The sequence below is a fragment of the Macaca fascicularis genome, chromosome 8 (assembly GCF_037993035.2).
Source record: "Macaca fascicularis isolate 582-1 chromosome 8, T2T-MFA8v1.1".
In the NCBI taxonomy this organism is placed as follows: Eukaryota; Metazoa; Chordata; class Mammalia; order Primates; family Cercopithecidae; genus Macaca; species Macaca fascicularis.
This window is the reverse complement of record NC_088382.1, coordinates 62039001-62060042: the sequence shown is the minus strand read 5'-3', so window position 1 is coordinate 62060042 and position 21042 is coordinate 62039001. Positions and strand designations below refer to the sequence as shown.

At 39.4% G+C, this 21042-nt stretch overlaps 1 protein-coding gene across 9 annotated transcripts in view; it reads left to right on the top strand.

The window, feature by feature from the left end:
• The window catches only part of ST18 (ST18 C2H2C-type zinc finger transcription factor), a 146204-nt gene extending 125600 nt beyond the window's left edge, over nucleotides 1–20604 (top strand). For all 9 annotated transcript variants that reach the window (XM_073998811.1, XM_045398240.3, XM_005563304.5 and 6 more), the window contains 4 exons: nucleotides 5255–5343; nucleotides 13035–13138; nucleotides 15036–15179; nucleotides 18119–20604. In XM_073998811.1, the coding sequence (XP_073854912.1) occupies nucleotides 5255–5343; nucleotides 13035–13138; nucleotides 15036–15179; nucleotides 18119–18259 (478 nt within the window). In that variant the 3' untranslated portion in view covers nucleotides 18260–20604. The remainder of the gene's footprint in view (nucleotides 1–5254; nucleotides 5344–13034; nucleotides 13139–15035; nucleotides 15180–18118) is intronic.
• Nucleotides 20605–21042: the final 438 nt, after the last annotated feature.

The following is a 21042-nucleotide window of genomic DNA, read 5'->3' as shown; positions in this document are numbered from 1 at the left end:
TGAGCAGCAGGATACAGGAGATCTGGAAACCCTTTTATAGTTCCCAGTGACTGCATTCCTTTACCACCGAGGGTCACGCATTCAACCAAGCCCTTTGTTGGGCAATAGGGATCTTTGTCCAGCTTTTTGGTTCACATTCCACCTAAAGGAAAAGATTAGAAGCTTCCCTACATACTTCTGCCATCAGTGGGGTCTTGTCTCATCTTTTGGGTCACTGTACATGATGCTGGTTTAAAATCCAATGAAGCTTTAGGAAACCATTGATGTTTTGTATATGAGCAGTGTAAACATTGAGCAAAATTGGGGCTTTTTGAGATTTTGCTCAGTTCTAAAGATTTATATGGATGATATCAGAAAATAAAGCCTTCCAGGAATTGCTCGTTTGAAGGTATTTAAATATTCAGTAAAACCTGTTTATGGAGAAAACTTGACTTTTTCAAGTGGTTTATTTTTTGATGGTTTTCAAATGTAGACCTATGTCCACAATAGCACACTTTATTTTATTCTGAGTTTGAATTACTATTTTATATTCAGGAACTTCACTCACAAATCAAGTGTGCCTAATGGCACATTTACTATACAGTAGCTTGACTTCCTTGTAATGACCTCAGTAATATCCATATTGATCCTGCTAATGAAATATTAATGCTGTACTGTGGTGAGCACATCCCTCAGTTAGCAATAATGAAGTTATCTTTAAAAATAGTGAAGAAGTTTTAAATGATGATGCCAAGGCTTGGTGAGGATGTGGAGCAACAGATACTCCCACACTCTGTAGGTGGCAGAGCAACTGGTAGTGCCACTTTAAGAAGCAAATTGTCTTTAAAGAGTCAAGTTGAAAACTGAACTATGCACTTGCCCCAGCACACGGCCAGACTTATGCCCAGAGGATCTCTGCCTATGAGAACCCGGAGATCTGTCTGACCACACGTGAGCAGCGTTGCTCTACCAACTCCACGCTGGGAACAACCTTGGTGCCCACTAACAGTGGAGTGGGGAAATAAGTAGTGCTTATTGGTGGTGGTACATGCTTGTGGTTCCAGCTACTCAGGAGGCTGAGGCAGGACGATTGCTTGAGCCTGGGAGTTTGAGGCTGCAGTGAGCTATGATTGCTCCCCTGCACTCAAGCCTGGTGATAGAACAAGACCCCATTTCTAAAAAAGAATATCCTTTAAATTGCAAATACACATCATAGGTAGCTGTTTACATATTCTGTATTTCGTAATGAGAGAAAGAAAATTCTGATTTCAAAAATATAGGCTGCAATATTAACGCCAAGGTACTATTTTCTTTCTTTCTTTCTTTTTTCATTTTCTTTTTTTTTTTTTTTTTGAAACAGAATCTCACTCTGTCACCCATGCTGGAGTGCAGTGGCTCAATCTCGGCTCACTGCAACCTCTGCCTCCCCAGTTCAATGATTCTTCTGCCTCAGCCTTCTGAGTGGCTGGGACTACAGGTGCACGCCACCACACCAGGCTAATATTTTATTTTTAGTAGAGGCGGGGTTTTGCCATGTAGGCCAGGGTGGTCTCGAACTCCTGACCTCAGGTGATCTGCCCACCTTGGCCTCCCAAAGTGTTGGGATTACAGGCATGAGCCACCGCACTCAGCCTCCAAGGTTTTATTTTCTAGGACATGGAAAGCAGTGAAGAATGTAGACAAAGGTAATTCAGATTTCAGCATTCTTGACTCAAAAGTTCTCTTGCAATTTAAAATATTTAAGAAATTGGATTTAATTTGGGGTATTCTCTTTAAGGTGGAATACTCTTTCTTTTCTATGTGTAGAATTTAATGGAATTGAATTTCTCTTGTGATTTCAAATATTTAAGAAACTGTATTTAATGTGGGGTATTCTCTTTAAGGTGGAAAACTGTCTCTTTTCTGTGCGTATATTTTATTTTATTTATTTATTTATTTGGAGATGGAGTCTCACTCTCACCCAGGCTGGAGTGCAGGGGTGCTATCTCAGCTCACTGCAACTTCCGCCTCCCAGGTTCAAGCAATTCTCCTGCCTCAGCCTCCCAAGTAGCTGGGACCACCATACCCAGTTAATTTTTTGTATTTTTAGTAGAGACTGAGTTTCACCATGTTGGTCAGGCTGGTCTCAAACTCCTGAACTCAAATGATCCGCCCACCTCGGCCTCCCAAAGTGCTGGGATTACAGGCATGAGCCACTGTGCCAGGCCTATCTGTAGAATTTAATGGAATAATATCGCAAAACGCCTGGCTTATGCCTGGCACACAGTAGGGGTTCAACACAGATGATCGCCTTTCCTGTTTGTGAAGATAATATTAAGCCTATGTGTATATATGCAGGATGACTTATATGACTTGGAATATAACTCACAACTGACTTTTATATGTTACAAATTTGGTTCTGAAATCTCTGAGGTTCTTCGTATTCTTTCCCATCACTTGTTATCTAAAAATAGCTGACACGTATTTGGGGTTCTCGCCCATAGACAGCGCTGTTATAAGTAGCTTGCATGGTTTATTCCTTTAAACCTTTACAAAACCCTGTGAACTACAGGTATTATAACTATCCTCAGTTGATAGAAGACGAAACAAGCACAGGAAAGTTATGGAATTGCTTTGAATACAGGTTGGCATGCTAGAGCCAGTGTCATCCTGCTTCCCCTAAGGTTTGATGATGGGTCCTCACCATGGGCCAGGCACCAAGCTGAGGTGTCACAGGCACCAGTGCATAGACATTTTCTCAACCAAAATGGGAATAATTACAAAACACACTTTGTAGGATGGTTAAGAACAATTTGACCCCCACACTATATCCATATTATATTTATATAATAACTACCTTCAAACCTTGCTTTAAATCTCTATATGACAAAATATTTCCTTTGAAAAAAATAGCAATCTGAGAAGATAACTGATATGTTAAAACACACACACACACTCACACACACACACACAATTATGGATATTTGTAGCTTTAAAATCAGAAGTCCTGTGACTGATAGAACTCATTTAGTGCTATGCCATATCTTTGTGATTTTATTGAAGCTTAGTAATATATTGTAAGCAATTATGTTCACAACATACATTGTATCACCTGCTATTTTGCTTTAAGAAGGCAGAGGAAGATATAATTTAAAATTGCAGCTGGGCACCGTGGCTCACGCCTGTAATCCCAGCACTTTGGGAGGCCAAGGCGGGCAGATCACTTGAGGTCAGGAGTTCAAGTCCAACCTGGCCAATATGGTGAGACCCTGTCTCTACTAAAAATATAAAAATTAGCCAGGTGTGGTGCGCACTTACGATTCCAGCTAGTCAGGAGGCTGAGGCAGGAGAATTGCTTGAGCCCAGGAGGTGGAGGTTGTAGTGAGCCAAATTGTACCAGTGCACTTCAGTGTGGGTGACTTAGTGAGACTCTACCTCAAAAAAAAATAAAAAATAAAAAATCCCTCACTATGTCGTAATAGAATGGTAATTTTGGTCAAAACCATAGAAAGCACATTTTTTTTTTTCTGCCTTTCCAATATGGAGCCAAATACCTCAGCCTCTTAACATCTGCCTTCAAAAGGAAAAAGAACTTTTAAAATGCTTTTCCTGCCCTTTTTTTTTTTTTTTAAGATTCATTTTATATTCTGGAAGATATGAAAACTCTACATTGGAAGGTACAAAATCAAGTGGCATTTTGGAAGCAAAGCCTCTCTTTCATAACTATGTTCTTTGCTTCTAAGTCATGTAATTATTGATGGAGGCTTCATTAACTTTTCCACAACACTGTGTCACCCTGAAAGTTTTCCGGCGTGTTGTCTGAACAGAGTAGATCCTTTAAGGGTGAGGATCAGAGAAGTTCTAATGAGATATTAATATCCATTATGTTACAAATGGACTTACTAAAGGTCACCTTTGAATATCCAGTTTGCCAAATAAATATTCATGATTATTTTCTCAGAATACAATATGTGACATAAAACAAGACAGACGTGCAAACTCCCTATAAATCAGATAATGAAACTTTTATAGGCCACAATTGACAGTGAGAAGCTTCTGAAAATAGAAGACACAGTTTCCAAGTTGAGTTTGTGCTTTTCTTTATTTTCTTTTTCTGTGTAGAAAAATGTATAGCTTATCAAATTAGGCAAACTACATACCCTTTTCTATATATGTAATAGCATATGTCTATTATTTTTTATATTTCATAGACTCAGTGTAGAATAATTAGTATTCTTGAAAAAAATACAGTAATTAAGCACACATTTATTAAGGGCTTTGCTTCAGAAATATTTTCTTTCACTCTGCCAAATGTCCCAAGCTTCAGGGTGAAATGATTGCTTTATAGATGAGTTGTGACTAACTTTCTGCAGAAAAAAAGACTTTAAATGACTGATCATGATCATCACTATTTTGATCTAAAAATTGTTTCTACGGAAACGCAGCAAGATTGCAAAGGAATTAATGGCTGGATAGAACAACAAAATTATCTGATCATAAATGATGAAAAACAAGTTTTCTTCAATGTTGTCATTTATCATGCTGGTGCAATTTAAATAAAACAGATGACATTAAGGGAAAGAAACCCTGCTGAAGAGTGCCACTACTAAATGGAAAGGGTTATAAACACCACTGCAATGTAATAGACTGCCTCTGCAGTGATTGCATCTGAATACACTTGTGGCAGCTCCTCTTATTCTCCTTCCAGGGTACAGATTTTTTTTTAAATGAAAAATGTTGTAAAAATTAAAGAAAAATATTAAAAAACGTTCCCATAACCAAACTGAATTTGCCATGGGGGTGTGGGATAGGGCTTTATTTTGGCTTGTATTGAGTAATTCTATAAAGATCAAGGAACACTTTATATAAAGGCAGGAAGAACTAGATTCTGCTTTATTACTCATGGAATTTTGACTAATTGGGAACAATTCTTATTCATAATATATATGTACAATTTCACATTTACAGAAAATAAAGTAACCACGACTAAACAAAAGAACTTACTTAAATGCAGATGAATAGCAATTTAACAAAATAAATTAAATAATAATTGTGTATCAGCAGTAACTATTTGTATCTTGATTTAAGGAAAGAAAGCAAAACATTTTACATTATTTGAGGGCATTTTGCCTTTGCTTTAGTGGGTGTGTATTCATTACTCTCTACAAAGAGACTATGGGTTATAATGTAATTAATCGGCAGCAAAAACACAAATAGTAGGTTGTGAATAAAACATCTTAATGTTTATAAGAAATAATATACATCTCATACATTAGTACAATTTCTATTTTCACAGCTTATCTGGATGTCCTCTCAATGCACAAGCTATCAAAAAGGGCAAGGTTTCTGAAGAACTCATGACCATCAAGCTCAAAGCAACCGGGGGTAAGAGCGCAGGGCTGGCTGTCACCACCTCCTCCAGGGTGTAGACCCTGGCTCCCTAAAGGGTTTCGTGTGTCAAAGTATTCACTAGGTGGGAAGTGTAATTTTAATGTACAAGAAGAAAGGTTTCCTCAGATTTGAACTAAAATTATAACTTTGTTTAAAAACAATTTTTTGGTGTCTTCCTTATTTTTAAATAAGGAGTGATCTCCAACAGAGAAAGTCAGGCAGTGGGGTATGATGGGTTATTTTTAAGTAAGGAGTGATCTCTAACAGAGAAAGTCAAGCAGTGGGGTATGATGGGTTAAGATACACTGGTGGTTGGCAGGGCATGCTGGTTTATGCCCATAATCCTAGCACTTTGGGAGGCCAAGTATAGAGGATTGCTTGAGGTCAGGTGTTTGTGACCAGCCTGGGCAACACAGCCAGACCGCATCTCTTAAAAAAAAAAAAAAAAAAAAAAAATTAGCCCAGTGTGGTGGTGCACACCTGTAGTCACAGTTACTCTGGAAGCTGAGATGGGAGGATTGTAGAGACCAGGAGCCCAGGATCGAGGCTGATGTAGTAAGATATGATAGTGCCACTGTACTCCAGCCTGGGCGACAGCAAGAGAACCTATCTCTAAACAAAACAACAGCAACAAAGATACACTAGTGGAAGTTGTGTCCTTCAGTCTCTCTCACATGTGTGTGTTCTCTCATGTGTGTTTGTGTGTACATGTGTGTGTGTATGTGCACATTTTTCTGGTATAAATCCGCTATAAAAATTCAGGAAGCAATTTCTAGCATCTGTATTTGAATCCTTCAATTGTGTTCTTCTGTGCTCAACATGATATTTTTATAGAGATTCTGGAAGGTTTGGATTTAGCATCCAGATCTTTACCTAAGTCTACATTTCCCTAGATATTTCCTTAGTGTCAATCTGCTTTCCGAGTTCAGAGATACAGTTTCTGAGTTCTCTGTTTGGATCCTCCAATTTTCCTTTGATTCTTGAATGCATTTCTTGAGATTTCTAATCAGCATTATCTGGGGCCTGTGTTGTTTTCCATCAAAGACCATTCCAAAGTGTTTGAGAAACAATGGCAGAGCAATTATTTTGCTCTGGAGACTTTATTTGATGGCATCTTTGGCACATGACTGGAATTGAGCTGGGGACTTTCACTGTTGTTACTTTCCCTGAAGCTCAATCTTTTTAACTTGTGTGTGTGATTTTTAAAAAGAAGATATGTGGTATCCAAGGGGGGGAAAGCACTCGAGCTTCCTACTGTTTCCCTCCGAGGCCTTCATCTGCTTTATTTAAAGCGGTCCTTGGCGGGGGTGCTCTCTCTCCGTGGGTCCTCACCGCTAAGCGCCGAAGGAGAGGAGTGTACACGCAGAGGAGGAATAAAGCCCCGGCTGCCTCCTCCCGTCTTTCCAACATTCACAGGCTCAGTAAAAGAGCTTTTCCCTAGATGTTCTGACTCCTCCTTGGAAATACTCCCCATTCCCTAAATACCTCTAAGTACATATGCAGTGACATTGGGACAATTTAGTGTGTCTTTATTTATCGTCCCATTTCAAATAGTATTTAAAGGATAAGGACTGCAAAGCTACATGAACTTTTTTTTAAATGCTGGTTAAAAATTTAACTCGCCCAGGTGCAGTGGCTCACGCCTGTAATCCCAGCACTTTGGGAGGCCGAGGTGGGCCGATCACAAGGTCAGGAGATCAAGACCATACTAGCCAACATGGGGAAACCCTATCTCTACTAAAAATACAAAAAAATATTATCCGGGTGTGGCGGCACGCACCTGTAGTCCCAGCTACTCGGGAGGCTGAGGCAGGAAATTGCTTGAACGCTGGAGGCAGAGGTTGCAGTGAATCAAGAAAGCACCACTGCACTCCAGCCTGGGCAACAGAGTGAGACTCAGTCTCAAAACAAAACAAAACAAAAAATTAATTCAAAAATGAGATAAAGGAAAGTTGAAGATAAGAATGCAAGACGGAGCAAGCCTGAGGACACTAAGACGTGTGTGAAGAGTCATTTCTCGCTGGGTAAATAAGGATCGCAAATTTGACCTTGCCTTTTAGAAACCAACAACAGAAGAAAGCTATAATCGCCATGTGGATCACGTGGCAGTAAGTAAATTCAGAGCAAAACTCCTTCTGGAACCCAGTGCATGAAGAAAATATTTCCTATGAGTTCTCATTAGGAGAACACCAATACCATCCATCCAACAGAATATAAATTACAAGGCCACTCCTAACAAAGATAAAAACAAAACAGTCCTCTGGCGTCATTACATCAAATTGTGATGGAGCTTTGCAGGGAGCCAGCAGCAGGTGGTCTGTCGGAACCCACAACAGACTTGCACAGAGACCCAGGAGCAGCAGGGCTGAGCACATACACTTCAAAGGGTCCCTATACGTCTAGCATCTTCAGCTGAGCTTTCAAAGAATATAGAGCAGCAGCGAGCTGGATTGAACCCATTGACAAGTGTCAGGGTGCAGTCATTCTATGTGGACAGGTAACTAACTGGAAAAGTACACGTTTTACAATCTGAGAAAGTAGAGGCTGATGCTCTGTAAAGCTTAAGAACTTACCATGACTTTGCAGGAGAAAAAGCCCACCTGAATTCAGGTCAGTGGTTCGTTGAAGGTCAAGAAGGACCTAAAGTGATTTGGGGGTCTTCTCTAACAATACTGTGTCTCATGATCCCTTACCTTAAAGTGAGGCCACAATGACTGTTCTCTGGATGATCTTTAAAGTAGATGTAAACGAACACACCTTCAGACATTAAAAATATCAAATCAAATTGCAATGAAATATAAAGTGCATATGGCTTTAACTTTAGCACGCTATATTAATTTAAACTAGGTACAAATCATTCATGCAATTAGTTGAATTAGATAATATTTTAGGGGAATATTATGCACAAGCCAGTTTAAACATGGAGGGTCTATATCAAAAAATGTGTACATTAATTTTAGAATAATTGATCCTTAGTTCTCCATCCTTGCCATAATTAAATTGCCACGTTAATTTTTAAAGACCTTTATTAGTCCTTGATAATAAAATTAGGCCATCTGTATAAGAAAGAATGCCAGTCCTTCTGTGCTTTGTAGAAACAAGCAGAAGTTGTGATAATTGGTCTATGTATATGGTCTTGCACTTAGGAGCTCCTTCTAGCTCTTCTCATGTGACAAAATAGTGTGTCCTAAACATTGTTATATATCATTTCTTTCTGGATATTAACTCTCTTCACTCCTTTAGTAACTAAATAGCCAAATTTACATTACTTCATTTTCCCATAAATAAAAAAAAAGTACAATTTTGTGGTGTAAACACAATTTAAAAATCAAAGTTCAGCCGGGCGCGGTGGCTCACACCTGTAATCCCAGAACTTTGGGAGGCTGAGGAGGGTGGATCACAAGGTTAGGAGTTCAAAACCAGCCTGGACAAGATGGTAAAACCCCGTCTCTACTAAAAATACAAAAACAACAACAACAACAAAACAAACAAACAAACAAACAAATTAGCCGGGCGCTGTGGCAGGCGCCTGTAATCCCAGCTACTCAGGAGGATGAGGTGGGAGAATCGCTTGAAGTCAGAGGGCAGAGGTTGCAGTGAGCCGAGATCGAACCACTGCATTCCAGCTTGGGCAACAGAGTGAGACTCCATCTCAAAAAATAAAAAATAAAAAATAAATAAAAGTTCACTCAAGAAATATAATAGAATTTGTTTGAAATATGATAGAATTGCTTCATTTGTATAATATGAAAAAACGTAACTATAGGACTTAAAGCCTCTTATAAGTTGAGAATACCTGCTCTATACAGGTATATACATAACTTGCATAATTATACAGAATATAAAGAAAATATAATATATGACATAATCCCCAAATATGCAAATTAGGCACAGATTAGTACCAACTAAACATTAGAATTATTAAATGAAAAGAAAGCATAATCTCTTGCTTTTACATAGATGAATTATATAAAGAATCAAAGTCGCTGAAGAGTAAGTAAAATATTTAGCAGAGGCTAGGCGCAGTGGCTCACGCCTGTAATCCCAGCACTTTGGGAGGCAAGGTGGGTGAATCACAAGGTCAAGAGATGGAGAACATCCTGGCCAACGTGATGAAACTCTGTCTTTACTAAAAATAAAAACATCAACTGGGCATGGTGGCGCATGCCTGTAGTTCCAGCTACTCAGGAGGCTGAGGCAGGAGAATTGCTTGAACCTGGGAGGCAGAGGTTGCAGTGAGCCAAGATCATGCTACTGCACTCCAGCCTGGTGACAGAGTGAGACTCTGTCTCAATAATAATAATAATAATAATAATAATAATAATTTAGTGGATAGTTTATATGGTTTCCTTGATCATCAGCCATACCTAGCTAGTCCAACACCCTACTAGAAGTATATCTGTAAACATCAGGGCACACATTTTACTGATACTTCCAAAACAGATGAAACATCTATGAATAAAGATAGCATTTTCATGGTTAAAAGAACATATTCTGGAACCAGAGAGCTTATGTTTGAATCCCTGCTGTACCACTTACTTTGTACCTTGGTTTCCCATGCATACTTTGAGGTAATAAATGTTTCTATCTCATGGTTTTTAAATGAGGATCATATGAGTTAATATTCAGAAGTGCAGAGTGAAATCCAAAGGTTTTTAAAGACTATGTGCATAGAGAGAAGTTTGACGGATAAGTGACTCAGTGGAAACAGATAAAGTGATATGTTAACAGGAAACATTACAAAGAAATTGGTTGCATTTATCCTGTGGCTAAAATAGCTCCCCAGATCCCAGAAATTATAATAAAAACATTAATTCCTTCATTGATTAATTCTATGAGCATGTATGGGGAGCCTGTTACGTATTAGATCCCATGACACTGTTTCTTTTTTGAGATCTCATCTTATGATCTTCCCTCACAAGCTCCAGGCATCTTCCAAATGGCCCCATTTTGATTATGAGTCTGGGGTGTCTTCAGGAATGTTGGCTCTCAGGGAAACATAATCCTAATATAGTCCCAGAACCAAGAACCCAGGCTGTCACTTAAACGGTCTTCTCACAAGCACCCATAACTTGGCCAAAATTGAACTTTTATTTATCCTACTGCAAGTTTCAGCCCCCCAGTCTGCCTCATCACAGAGACAGCTCTACAGTTGCCCACCTACTCTGGCAGAAGCAAGCAGTCGGGGTCGATTCCTCTCTTCTCTCGCCCCCTACCTCCAGCCCTCACAAGTCCTGCATATTCTGCCTACAGATTAGGTCCTGAGTCTGCCTCCTTCTCTTGGCCTCACTTCCCTACACCCAGCCAGGACTCCAGCAATCATCTCCCCATGGGTCTTCAGGCTTCTGCTCTGTCTCTTCTCCAATCTATCCTCTACTCAAAACTCCAAATTACATTTGTGAAAAGTCAACTACATCATCCCGGATCCCCTACCTAAAAGTCTTCCCTGGCTCCTGTTGCACTTGGAATAAACCTAAGCTCCCAGGATGTCCCCATGGCCTGCTCCCACCATTTACTGTCTTGCTGTCCGTGGGGCACCCACTCCCTTCCCATCTGGACTCTGGACTTCCTCCCTCCTCTTGGATGCTCAACTCCTGGCTGGTTTTTCACAGGCCTGCCTCCTTCTGATCTTGAAAGCCTTGAAAGGAGTGCATCTTCTCCAGTGAAGGGACCCCCGCAGCCTCTGTGCTTCCTTCAGAGCACTTCATGTTTTACAAGCATCTCCTTGGTTTTTGTCTGCCTCACCAGATATTATGTAAGAAAATAGCATTCTCTGAGGTGGAATTCTACTGTAAAAAGGCAGAAAAGAAAAACAATATGTCAAAGAAATTTATAGCAATAGAAGTTTTCAATTGCTCAAATCAGAAAAGTTTCAAGTGCTGATAGCACTCCAAATACCTGTTTCATTGAGAATCCAGATATTTCAGTCCTTTCTTCCCCAGCTCTTACCCATCAATTGTCTGAGAGGAGATTCCTGCACCAGTGCACCAACCAGTAAAATATGGTGCTCCAAGATGCAGTGCAATTCTCCAGACACAGCCGGACAGTGCAGAATGAATCCTGAGTCCCAGATACTGTAGTTCCATGAGTATGGTCCTGGGTAACTGTTGGTTGTTTTCTTAGTAGCCATGTCATACTGTTGACTCATATTCAGACCGGTCTAGCTACTAAGATACCTAAGTCTTATATGTTGGTTTGTTTTCCTTTTTTCATTAAATCTTAGAGCCCAGAATTATATCAATCTTATGACACACTCTCTTCTTTGGTCCATGCATGGCTCACTTTATCAAGTAGTTACTTTTAATAAAGCAGTAAGTACCCACAGAATAGCCATCTGTTTTATCATGCTGTATGTGACGTAACTTTCGGCTTACTTTTTTTCTCTTCCCACTAAATTACTAAGAGTCACCCGTGTTGTTTTTGGTGGGCATGTGGCTTCCTTTCAAGTTGTGCTTTTGGCGAGCAATACTGCTGTGTACACCTTATGCATGCTTCCTGTGTACAACGATTTGTTTTGGGTGTGTACCTAAGGAAGAAATTGGAGGGTCATAGAGAATGTGAGCATCCACCTTCAGGAGGTAATGGATTATTTCCCAAAGTAGTCACCCTAGCAAAGTATAAGAGCCCAGATCTCTTTCAAACCAAGTGTCAGGCCAAGTACCCTTTATCCTGCTCTCATGAAATTGCTCCTATGAAGTCTCACTGTGGAAGTTCACGTGTCCTTCTTCATTGTCACTCTGGTTCAGACTCATTCTTCTAGGAGATAAAATTACCTCCAATCCTGCTTCTCGCATCCTTAATATTAACTACCTTCCCCAGTCCTTGAAACCTTTCAAATGTAGTCATACTCCTTCTACAAAGTAATCATGGGAAATAACCACCATTCATTGAGAGCCTGTGGTATGTTTAGCGCTCTACATTTTATTGCATTCATTCTCACAGTGTAGATATCATGCCTATTTTACAGAAGAAGAAACTGAAGCACAAAGAAGATAAGTAAGTTGCCCATGTTCAAGAACAGGATTCAAACTCCCAAGCTGATGTCCTTCCCCCTAAATTACATTTTCCTCATCCATGTCCATGTGGAAGACTCTGCCAATGTGTCTCTGGACTCTAATTCACCTGCCAGCAGCCCCGCAGCTCTGCCTCCAGTCATGGTTCCTAAGGTCTAATTCAACTAAACAGATATTTAATTACTCAGCATAAAACTGTCCTTGCAGCATTTTGAATAAGGGAATGCAAGGGCTTTGAGGTTTAATCCCAGCTCTGCCTCTTAATTTGAACTTGGGCAGGTTATTTAACTTCTATCAGTGATTCCTGAGGCCTCACTTAACCTCTCTGGGCTTGGTGTCTTCATATGTGAGGAGGGTATAATGGAGCGAGTCCCGCTGTAGGGTGCGGTGAGATGTAATTGAAGACACATATACAAACACGCCTGGCAGCACCCCGGGACATAACCGAGCTACATGTAACGGTGGCACTTTTCTACTCTCTCTTTTCTTTCTTACCAAGAAATTAAATCTGCAATTTCTCTTATCCACTTTTTCAGAATCCTGGATATGCATTGTTTTGGTAAAAACACTTCAAATGGAAGTCTCATTTTCAAGTAGCAAATCACAAATTAAACATATGATTCAATTGTTAACAGTTTTCAGTTCGAACTAAGGTAGTCTTACTCTTTACAGGAATAGAGAGTGATGAAGAAATTAGGCATTTGGATGAAGAAATAAAGGAACTGAATGAATCCAACCTTAAAATTGAAGCAGATATGATGAAACTTCAGACTCAGGTAAAAAAAAAAAAGTAATTCATGATCCTTAATCTTTGGTGGAAACAAAACACTGAACTTTTTAAAGCTTGTGTGAAAATATATGATATCTTAGAGTCAATATGCTGAGTGTTTCTAGATTCCATAATTATTGTAAAATTCTGAATAGCTGGATTACCCCAGGTTACCATTGATTCAGTAGCTGTGGGCAAGCTGTCTCCTGTTTTTGTCCTGGTAGCATCAAAGGTTTCATAAGCAAACAAGGCAGATTATCCTATAATCAAACAGTCTGGTGGAGTACGTAGTGCATTAGAAAAAAAATGTGATGAAAAGGTAAGAATCCTTGGTTTCATTCAAAATTCAAGTAAAATATAGCAACTTTTTCATTTAATGTTTTTGGAACACCTCTGAATGTGTAAGTATTTATTAGAAACAGATCTTACTGAACATTTTCTTGAGCAAATTCTTTACCTAAAAACCCAAGTAATTTCTCAATTCTGCATTCTTCTTTATAATGTCTGCCTCATCCCATGGAAATTAACAGTTCAGTTCAAGATTTTTAAAACACAAATCATAACTCTCTTGCAACAAGTTAGCAGCAAAAGAATGAGACAGAGAATAGGACTGAGTATCTTTCTCCCTTTCCCTGCAGGGGATTTTTATACCACCATAGTTACTGGATCTCTTGGAAGTCCTCACACAACAGCTTAAGACAAAGGGTTTTAATCCATCTGAAATTTTGGTTTCCTTACCCAGAGTGACCATTGTTGCCATCATCAGTTAATGGCCATCTGGTCCACAGATTGACACTTTTGTCTAGAAATCATGGGAATTCCTCTAGAAAACCATTAGCAAAGAACACAAGTCTCTGCCCTCTTGAGACTTATCGTCTAGAAGGAGGAAGCGACACTAAACAAAAAAGTCATAAATGATCAATTATGTTGTATGCTAGAATGGCAGGGGGCTGGGTGAGTACCTGTATTTCAATACTTAATGGGACCACCAGCCCCCAGGGAGAAGAAAGGCATCCGCAAAGACTTGAGGAATGAGGGAGTTGGCCAAACAGGTATGGAGAAAGAGTGTTTCAGACAGAAGAAACCCTGCAAGCACAAAAGCACTCATCATGAGAAGGTCTGGGGATTTGAGAAATAACAAAGAGAAATGTGGTCGCAGGTGAGTGAGCTGGGTGGGGCAGGTCACAGGAGAACAGTCTCAGATGCAACAGGGCAGCTCACATGGGGCATCTTAGTCCATTTCAAAGACCTTGGTTTTTATTCTGAATGTATGCAGAACTGTAACACAGTTTTGACCCAACGAGTTACATCATCCTCTCTGATTGACATGCTGACTTGCATTTTAAGAGGCTCATCTTGGTGGCTGTGTTGAGGAAAGGCTGAGAATAGATTAGATGGGGTAATGGCAGACACAGGGCCACCCACGAGAAGGCAGCACAGTCACACTGGTGGCTTGGCCCAGGGGGCAGCAGTGTGGAGGGGACAGTGGTCTCATCCTGGATATTTTGAAGGAGGCGCCAGTGGAGGAGAGGTATGAAAGAAAGAGTCATGGGGGATCTGCACTTAAGCTGAGTTGCTGCTGGCTGGAAAAGGGAGACAGCAGATGGAGCAGGTTTGGGGAAAATAGCAAAGTTTGCTTTAAGCATGTTGAGTTTGAGATATCCATCATACAGCCACGTGGAGAAGTTCCACAATTCCTGAGGAAGTCTGGGCTGAAGATGAAAATTTGGAGATGTGATTCTAGCACTTCAAACAATCCAATGGAGCTGCAGCTTCATGCTGAGAAGTTGCATGCATGCATCTCTTAGTGTTCAGATTCACTTGGTGTGTTTTCTTTCAGGGAGAAAACTTTTGCGATCCTTCCAAACTCCACTACTCACATTCCCAAGTTATTTCTGTTGTAGATCACGTCTATGGAGAGCAACTTAAAGACGATAGAGGAGGAGAACAAACTCATAGAACAGAACAATGAAAGTCTGCTAAAAGAGCTGGCGGGTCTGAGCCAAGCTCTCATTTCAAGCCTTGCTGACATCCAGCTTCCACAGATGGTAAGTTCAAGGCCAGATCCTCGCTGTTCCATTACAAGCATTTGCAGTGTCATCATGCATTTACCGACGGGGTTGCCATGACTGAGCTTTGAGGAGACCTGTGAGCAGTCACAGAGTGACCACACTTCATCACAGTCTGGTTTGGAGTAATCTCCCTCTCTGGGAACGTGGTAGATACATTTATTTAAATTATATTAAGGCCAAGAATTTTTTTAGAGGCCAAAGTCATTTAAAAACAAAGGATTTTTTTGAAGCTTGGTTCATAATGTCATGTGAAAGTTGAATGGGCAAAACTCCCTCAGTGAAAATGTTATTTCCAAGTAGAAGATTCCATGTCTTATAAAATCTGAGACCATTATTTGCATCATCCACCCAATTCAAGAACTGTAATCAGAGATGTTCAATTCCCAATGGACTAGGTGCTTTCTTCATATGGAAGTATGAAGAACCCACTTCAGTTCTCCTCATATAAAATAAAAAGCAAAAAAAAAAAAAAAAAAAAAATGAGCAAGGAATCCTCATTTTCAAAATCGAAGCATGTCTTTCAGGTATGCAACTATAGACCTCCAACACTTAATAATGGGCACACATTCTAACAAATGTGTCCCTTAGGCAATTTTGGCACTGTGTGAACATCATACAGTGAACTTCTGCAAACCCAGATGACAGACCCTACTTTACTTACTGCACACCCAGGCTATATGGTACAGCCTACTGCTCTGAGGTTACCCACCGGAGCAGCATGTTAGTGTACTGAATATTTTAGGCAATTACTAGTATTTCTGTATCTAAACATGGAAAAACATATCTAAACCATAAAAATATGCTGTTGTTATCTTATGGGACTACCATCATATATTCAGTCTATCATTGACTGAGATGTTGTTATACATTGCATGACTGTATTTGGAATTCATAGAAAATTAGCCTCTTTTACATATTCTTAAATACAGACAAATATTTGGAGGAGAGTCTATATTGCTGAATGCTTTTAATCTCCTCAGAACCTAAATTTTTAGAATAATTTTTCCAAAGATGCCAATTTTATATATGAAATTATTTATGGAAGCAACAATGTGATAAAGAAATATAATTGATTTTGGTTGAAACATTAAGCCCCTCAATTTTACCCAAGTTCTTAGCATGGAGTTCTTATCTTAAACAATTCCAAATATGTTTCTTGACTCCCACCTGCCAAAAATCAATAATGTAATAATGAACACAAAGCAAAATAAATGATGCCACTATGGTAAGGATTAAGATAATTATTCAAAATCATTGTAATATTATTTATTAACATTGCATAAATCATACTTTGAATATGCATTCCTTAGTATTTTCTTCTTCACCGCTGCCATAAAAAATAGGTACTACACAAGTTAACTTGTGCCTTGTGTACTCACCACACAGAGCACTCCAGTGGTGATTTTTAGGGCTGATCACACAAAATGTTACAAAAGCACCAAAGAGCGAGCATTAGTATTCCCATTCCATAGTTGAAATCAGGGCTCAGAGAGCTTACTTAATTTGATCAAGTTTCCAAAGCTAACACAAGGTAAGTGGGCCCGGCCCTGCAGAGTGGCCTTTATCCACTGTGCTACCTGGGTCCCCATCCCATTCCCTGACTGTCCAAGAAACACAAGGCACAGCAAAGGCAGGAAAGTGAAGGGGACAGAGAATCACGATTGGACAATACTAATAATTTAGATCAGCACTTCGCCGAGCAGAGCACAACCAAATAGCTTCAAATTTAGAAAGCTTATTTCCTTAAATAGCAACAATAGCACTATACTTTGTCATTTAAATGTCCTTTCTTCCAAGCACCTTGCAAAGTAAGTCTCATGCCATGTGTTTTTAAAAAGGAGGGAAAATGGTGGCAACAGAAATGACTGAGTAACATTCCCCTTGTGATATTCATTCCGTTTCACATTTGTGTGAAATTTACACATATCCAGCCTGTGCTCTCCTTGAAGCATCACACTGGGTAAAGGAGAGACCAACACATACAAAAAGAACAGAGAGGCCAAGTGCAGTGGCTCACGCTTGTAATCTCAGCACTTTGGGAGGCCGAGGCGGGTGGATCACCTAAGGTCAAGTATTTGAGACCAGCCTGGCTAACATGGTGAAATCCCATCTCTACTAAAAATACAAAAATTAGCCAGGTGTGGTGGTGCACACCTGTAATCCCAGTTACTTGGGAGGCTGAGGCAGGAGAATCGCTTGAACCTGGGAGGCGGAGGTTGCAGTGAGCTGAGATCACACCACTGCACTCCAGCCTGGGCGACAGTGCGAGACTCTGTCTCAAACAAAAAAAAAAGAAAAAAAGAATAGGGGATGAATAAATTTAAACTTTGTGAAATTGATATTCTGCCTGCAAAGACTGAGAAATGTAAAAAGTGTTATTACGATGATGCCACAGGAGAGAAACAGGTTCAAAGGGTCTGAGGATGGAGGAGGAAAATTTTCCATCACAACTGTTACTGAGTAACTTGCTCAAATCTTAAATACCTTAAGTTTCTGCCCAGTGCTGTTAAAGGCACCACTTAGTACAAGCAACCCTTCCCAGCCTCACAAATATTCACCTTCCACAAACAGGAGCCTCTGTTGTGCAAGGCATGTGCAGTCAAGGCTGAGACTGCCTCCCAAGAGAAGTAGAAAAGTTCTGTGGAGTCTGAGTCCACAGCCAGACATATACTTTATGCGCTCCAAATCAACCCCAAATACTGTACAAGTCAGTCACATTCGTCTCCCGAATTAAGAGTGAACAGATGAATCCCACACACACTCCATCTCTCTCCATCTCCTGCAACTCCAGCAGCCATATGCACCCTTGCCTTCCCTCCTGACTCCCGGATCACTGATCTTCGATGTCACTGGGTCCTTCTTTTCCCTCAGCCTGAACCACTGTGATTGGGTCAATGTGTTTTGTCTCCATTTAGGGACCTATCAGTGAGCAGAATTTTGAAGCATATGTAAATACACTCACAGACATGTACAGCAATCTGGAACGGGACTATTCCCCGGAATGCAAAGCTCTACTGGAAAGTATCAAACAGGCAGTGAAGGGTATCCATGTGTAGGATCACAGCACTGCCGGGCAACAGAAATTACCAACAGCAGCAAACTCCAGATGGATCTGTTAGTGGTTCGTGTACTGCTAAGGCGTGGAGGTTGCCGTACTGCATTTACAATTGCAACATTGCACTAATTTTATTTTCCCCAGCTGATATAAAAAGGAAAGAAAAACTATGATAGACTTCTTGGATTAAAAGCAATGCAGTCAATTATTAGATCTTATTTATTTTCATATGATTTTCTTTTATTTCCTCATTGTACTCTTTTTTTGTAAAGTATATGTAAAATAAATGTGACATTTTTATAATTTATTTATTACTAATCGAAGAGTTTTTTATCTTTTAACTGCATTTTGAAGTCTGCCATATTTTTACAAGTGTGTTATTAATTTATTTTCCAATAGGATTTAAATAGAAATGCTATTCTCAAGTCATCTTTCTTGCTGGGTTTTAATGAGGAAACAGGAAAGGGTGAAGGAAATCCTTGTCTAAGGACTGCACTATAGTTGAGTTTGATTTTTATTGCACACTTCTTCCCCCACCTTTCACTGGTTTTTGTATTTATAAATGAGTTTGTGGTAAGGTGAGCTGCACAGAAGGAATAAGAAGACAAATGGCGCCCACTAGTGGGTAATCCGCACTCACAAAAGCACAGGATGCTGGAAAACAGCCTGCTCAGAATTTGTTAGCAATAATTAAACATAGCAATCAGCAAAGTATTCGACTTGGCTGGACGGTTTTCGTTAATATGAATTATTTATTTGAAATGTTTTAAAGAAACATAAGCTTTTTTAGTGATGCAGACTTGTCTGTTTGTTTTTCAAGTCATATCAGATCGTTGGCAACTCGTTTCCCAAGATGAAAAATAAGACTTGGTGTGACCAGCCAGGCTTTCCTGCCATATGTTGGTACAATATACAAGTGACAATATTGGTGTATATTTGTACTTAGCAAATACAAACACATCCAAATGAAAAATTTTGTAGATACCGTATCCCCTGAAATAGCATTTATCTTACTGGGTTGACTGGAAAGGAATGGAAAATATAGTAACACATGAAGAAATGTTACTCCAATCTGAGTGATTACTTCAAACACTGGCAACTTGGGTCTCACCCTCCATAGGAAACAAGACAACATTCAATTTGATAGAAATCTTGCCATAGACCTTCAAGTACTACAAAATATACACACACACTCACACACACAGGCATTCTCTCACACACACACACACACACACACACTCATCCACACTTTGAATTGAGCCCACAATCTTGAATTTCTGAATGGGTCAGAGTTTCATAGTTGCTATAGTAAAGGCAATGTCTATTTCAGGGATTGTAAAGTAGTTAAGCATTGTTTCAAAAGTTTTTTTATATTTATTTTTTTTAAGGAAAAGGTATAGACAACCAGCTAAACTGCCTTTTTGGTGTGCACACACATTTCATGTGCAGACGTGCCTCTGTGTAAATGTACACATGAACTTAGTGTGGGCTTAATTTTCTGTGCTATAAACGAAAGTGTTTATTTTTTATTAACCTCATGGATATTTAGATGGAACGTGATGGCATTCACAGGCTTGATATATCCCACTGTTATTACTGTTACCTGCACAAATGAAAAACAATACTCAATAATAATTCCACTCCCATGAAATTGTGGTCATTGTTATGCATTAAGTGAGGCTTATGTTTGGTTTGGAGTTCATTTGAACTCTTGAATCTTAGTTTAGTGAAGATGAACTGTCTGTTCTTAGGTAGAAACGGTGTTTATTTAAAAATCAATTTAAAAAATGAGCTACCATATGTGCTGTCTGTTATAAATGGGACACCAAACAAAATTTTCTATTACAGTTATGTACTCGCAAACATTTTGCTATACAGTACTTCATGGATGCATACAAATGAGTTCACTTATTACAAAGACAAACGTTTAATTTGCTAAATATTTTAACAAGTTTGTTATATATTTTATTTAATTTAAAAGAAATCTCTTACCAACCTACATATTTATTACTATGATTTACTATGACTTCAGGTTAATTTATTTGTGTTGGCATAGTTTGAGCAGGATGTTTTGTGAAGTATGTTTGTATTTATTTGCCTACTTTGTACTTGATGTGTTTTGTAATGTGCACTGAATTTATTTTCTTTTCAACTATGTTAATGATCAATACTGTAAATTGGTCTTTTGTAAACAACAAAAAGGCAATGATGTATGCATTTTTTTATTTGAGGTAGTTTGTTTGTATACTGTTTCTCCAAACATTTAATATTTCTTACATCAAAGCAACAAAATTGTGTTCAGTGCTGTACATTTGGTGTATGGTAGGAAATAAAAACTGATAACGAGTTTTGATGTGATCTTTCTCAGGCTGTTATCTAGAGACTAGTATCCCTTTCCCATGGAATCCACTGTCCAGAACGAGCCCTGGTGAGGTCCCCAGAGTGCACTTGAGCCTGCCAGTCATTCGGAGACATTTCTGTTCTGACAGCTGGTCTGCTTGCCTTAAAGTGGACAGGACTTTTGGCCAGTTGACAAGCTGTCCCTGCCTTTGATGTGGCATTCACCTCCAGAACAGGGAATGCTTTGACATAAGGAAGACCTTTGCTAGGAGTGGCAGCAAATTCATTCAGATCTAATAGGTGGCAAGATACAGGGCCCACCCTCCTGATTCCAAAATTACTTTGGATACAGAGTATATCTCTAGATTCATATAAGCTAAAATTAAAGAAACTTGAATTAAAGAAAAATGATAATAAATTCTTGATAGCACGCCTTCTGCTTAT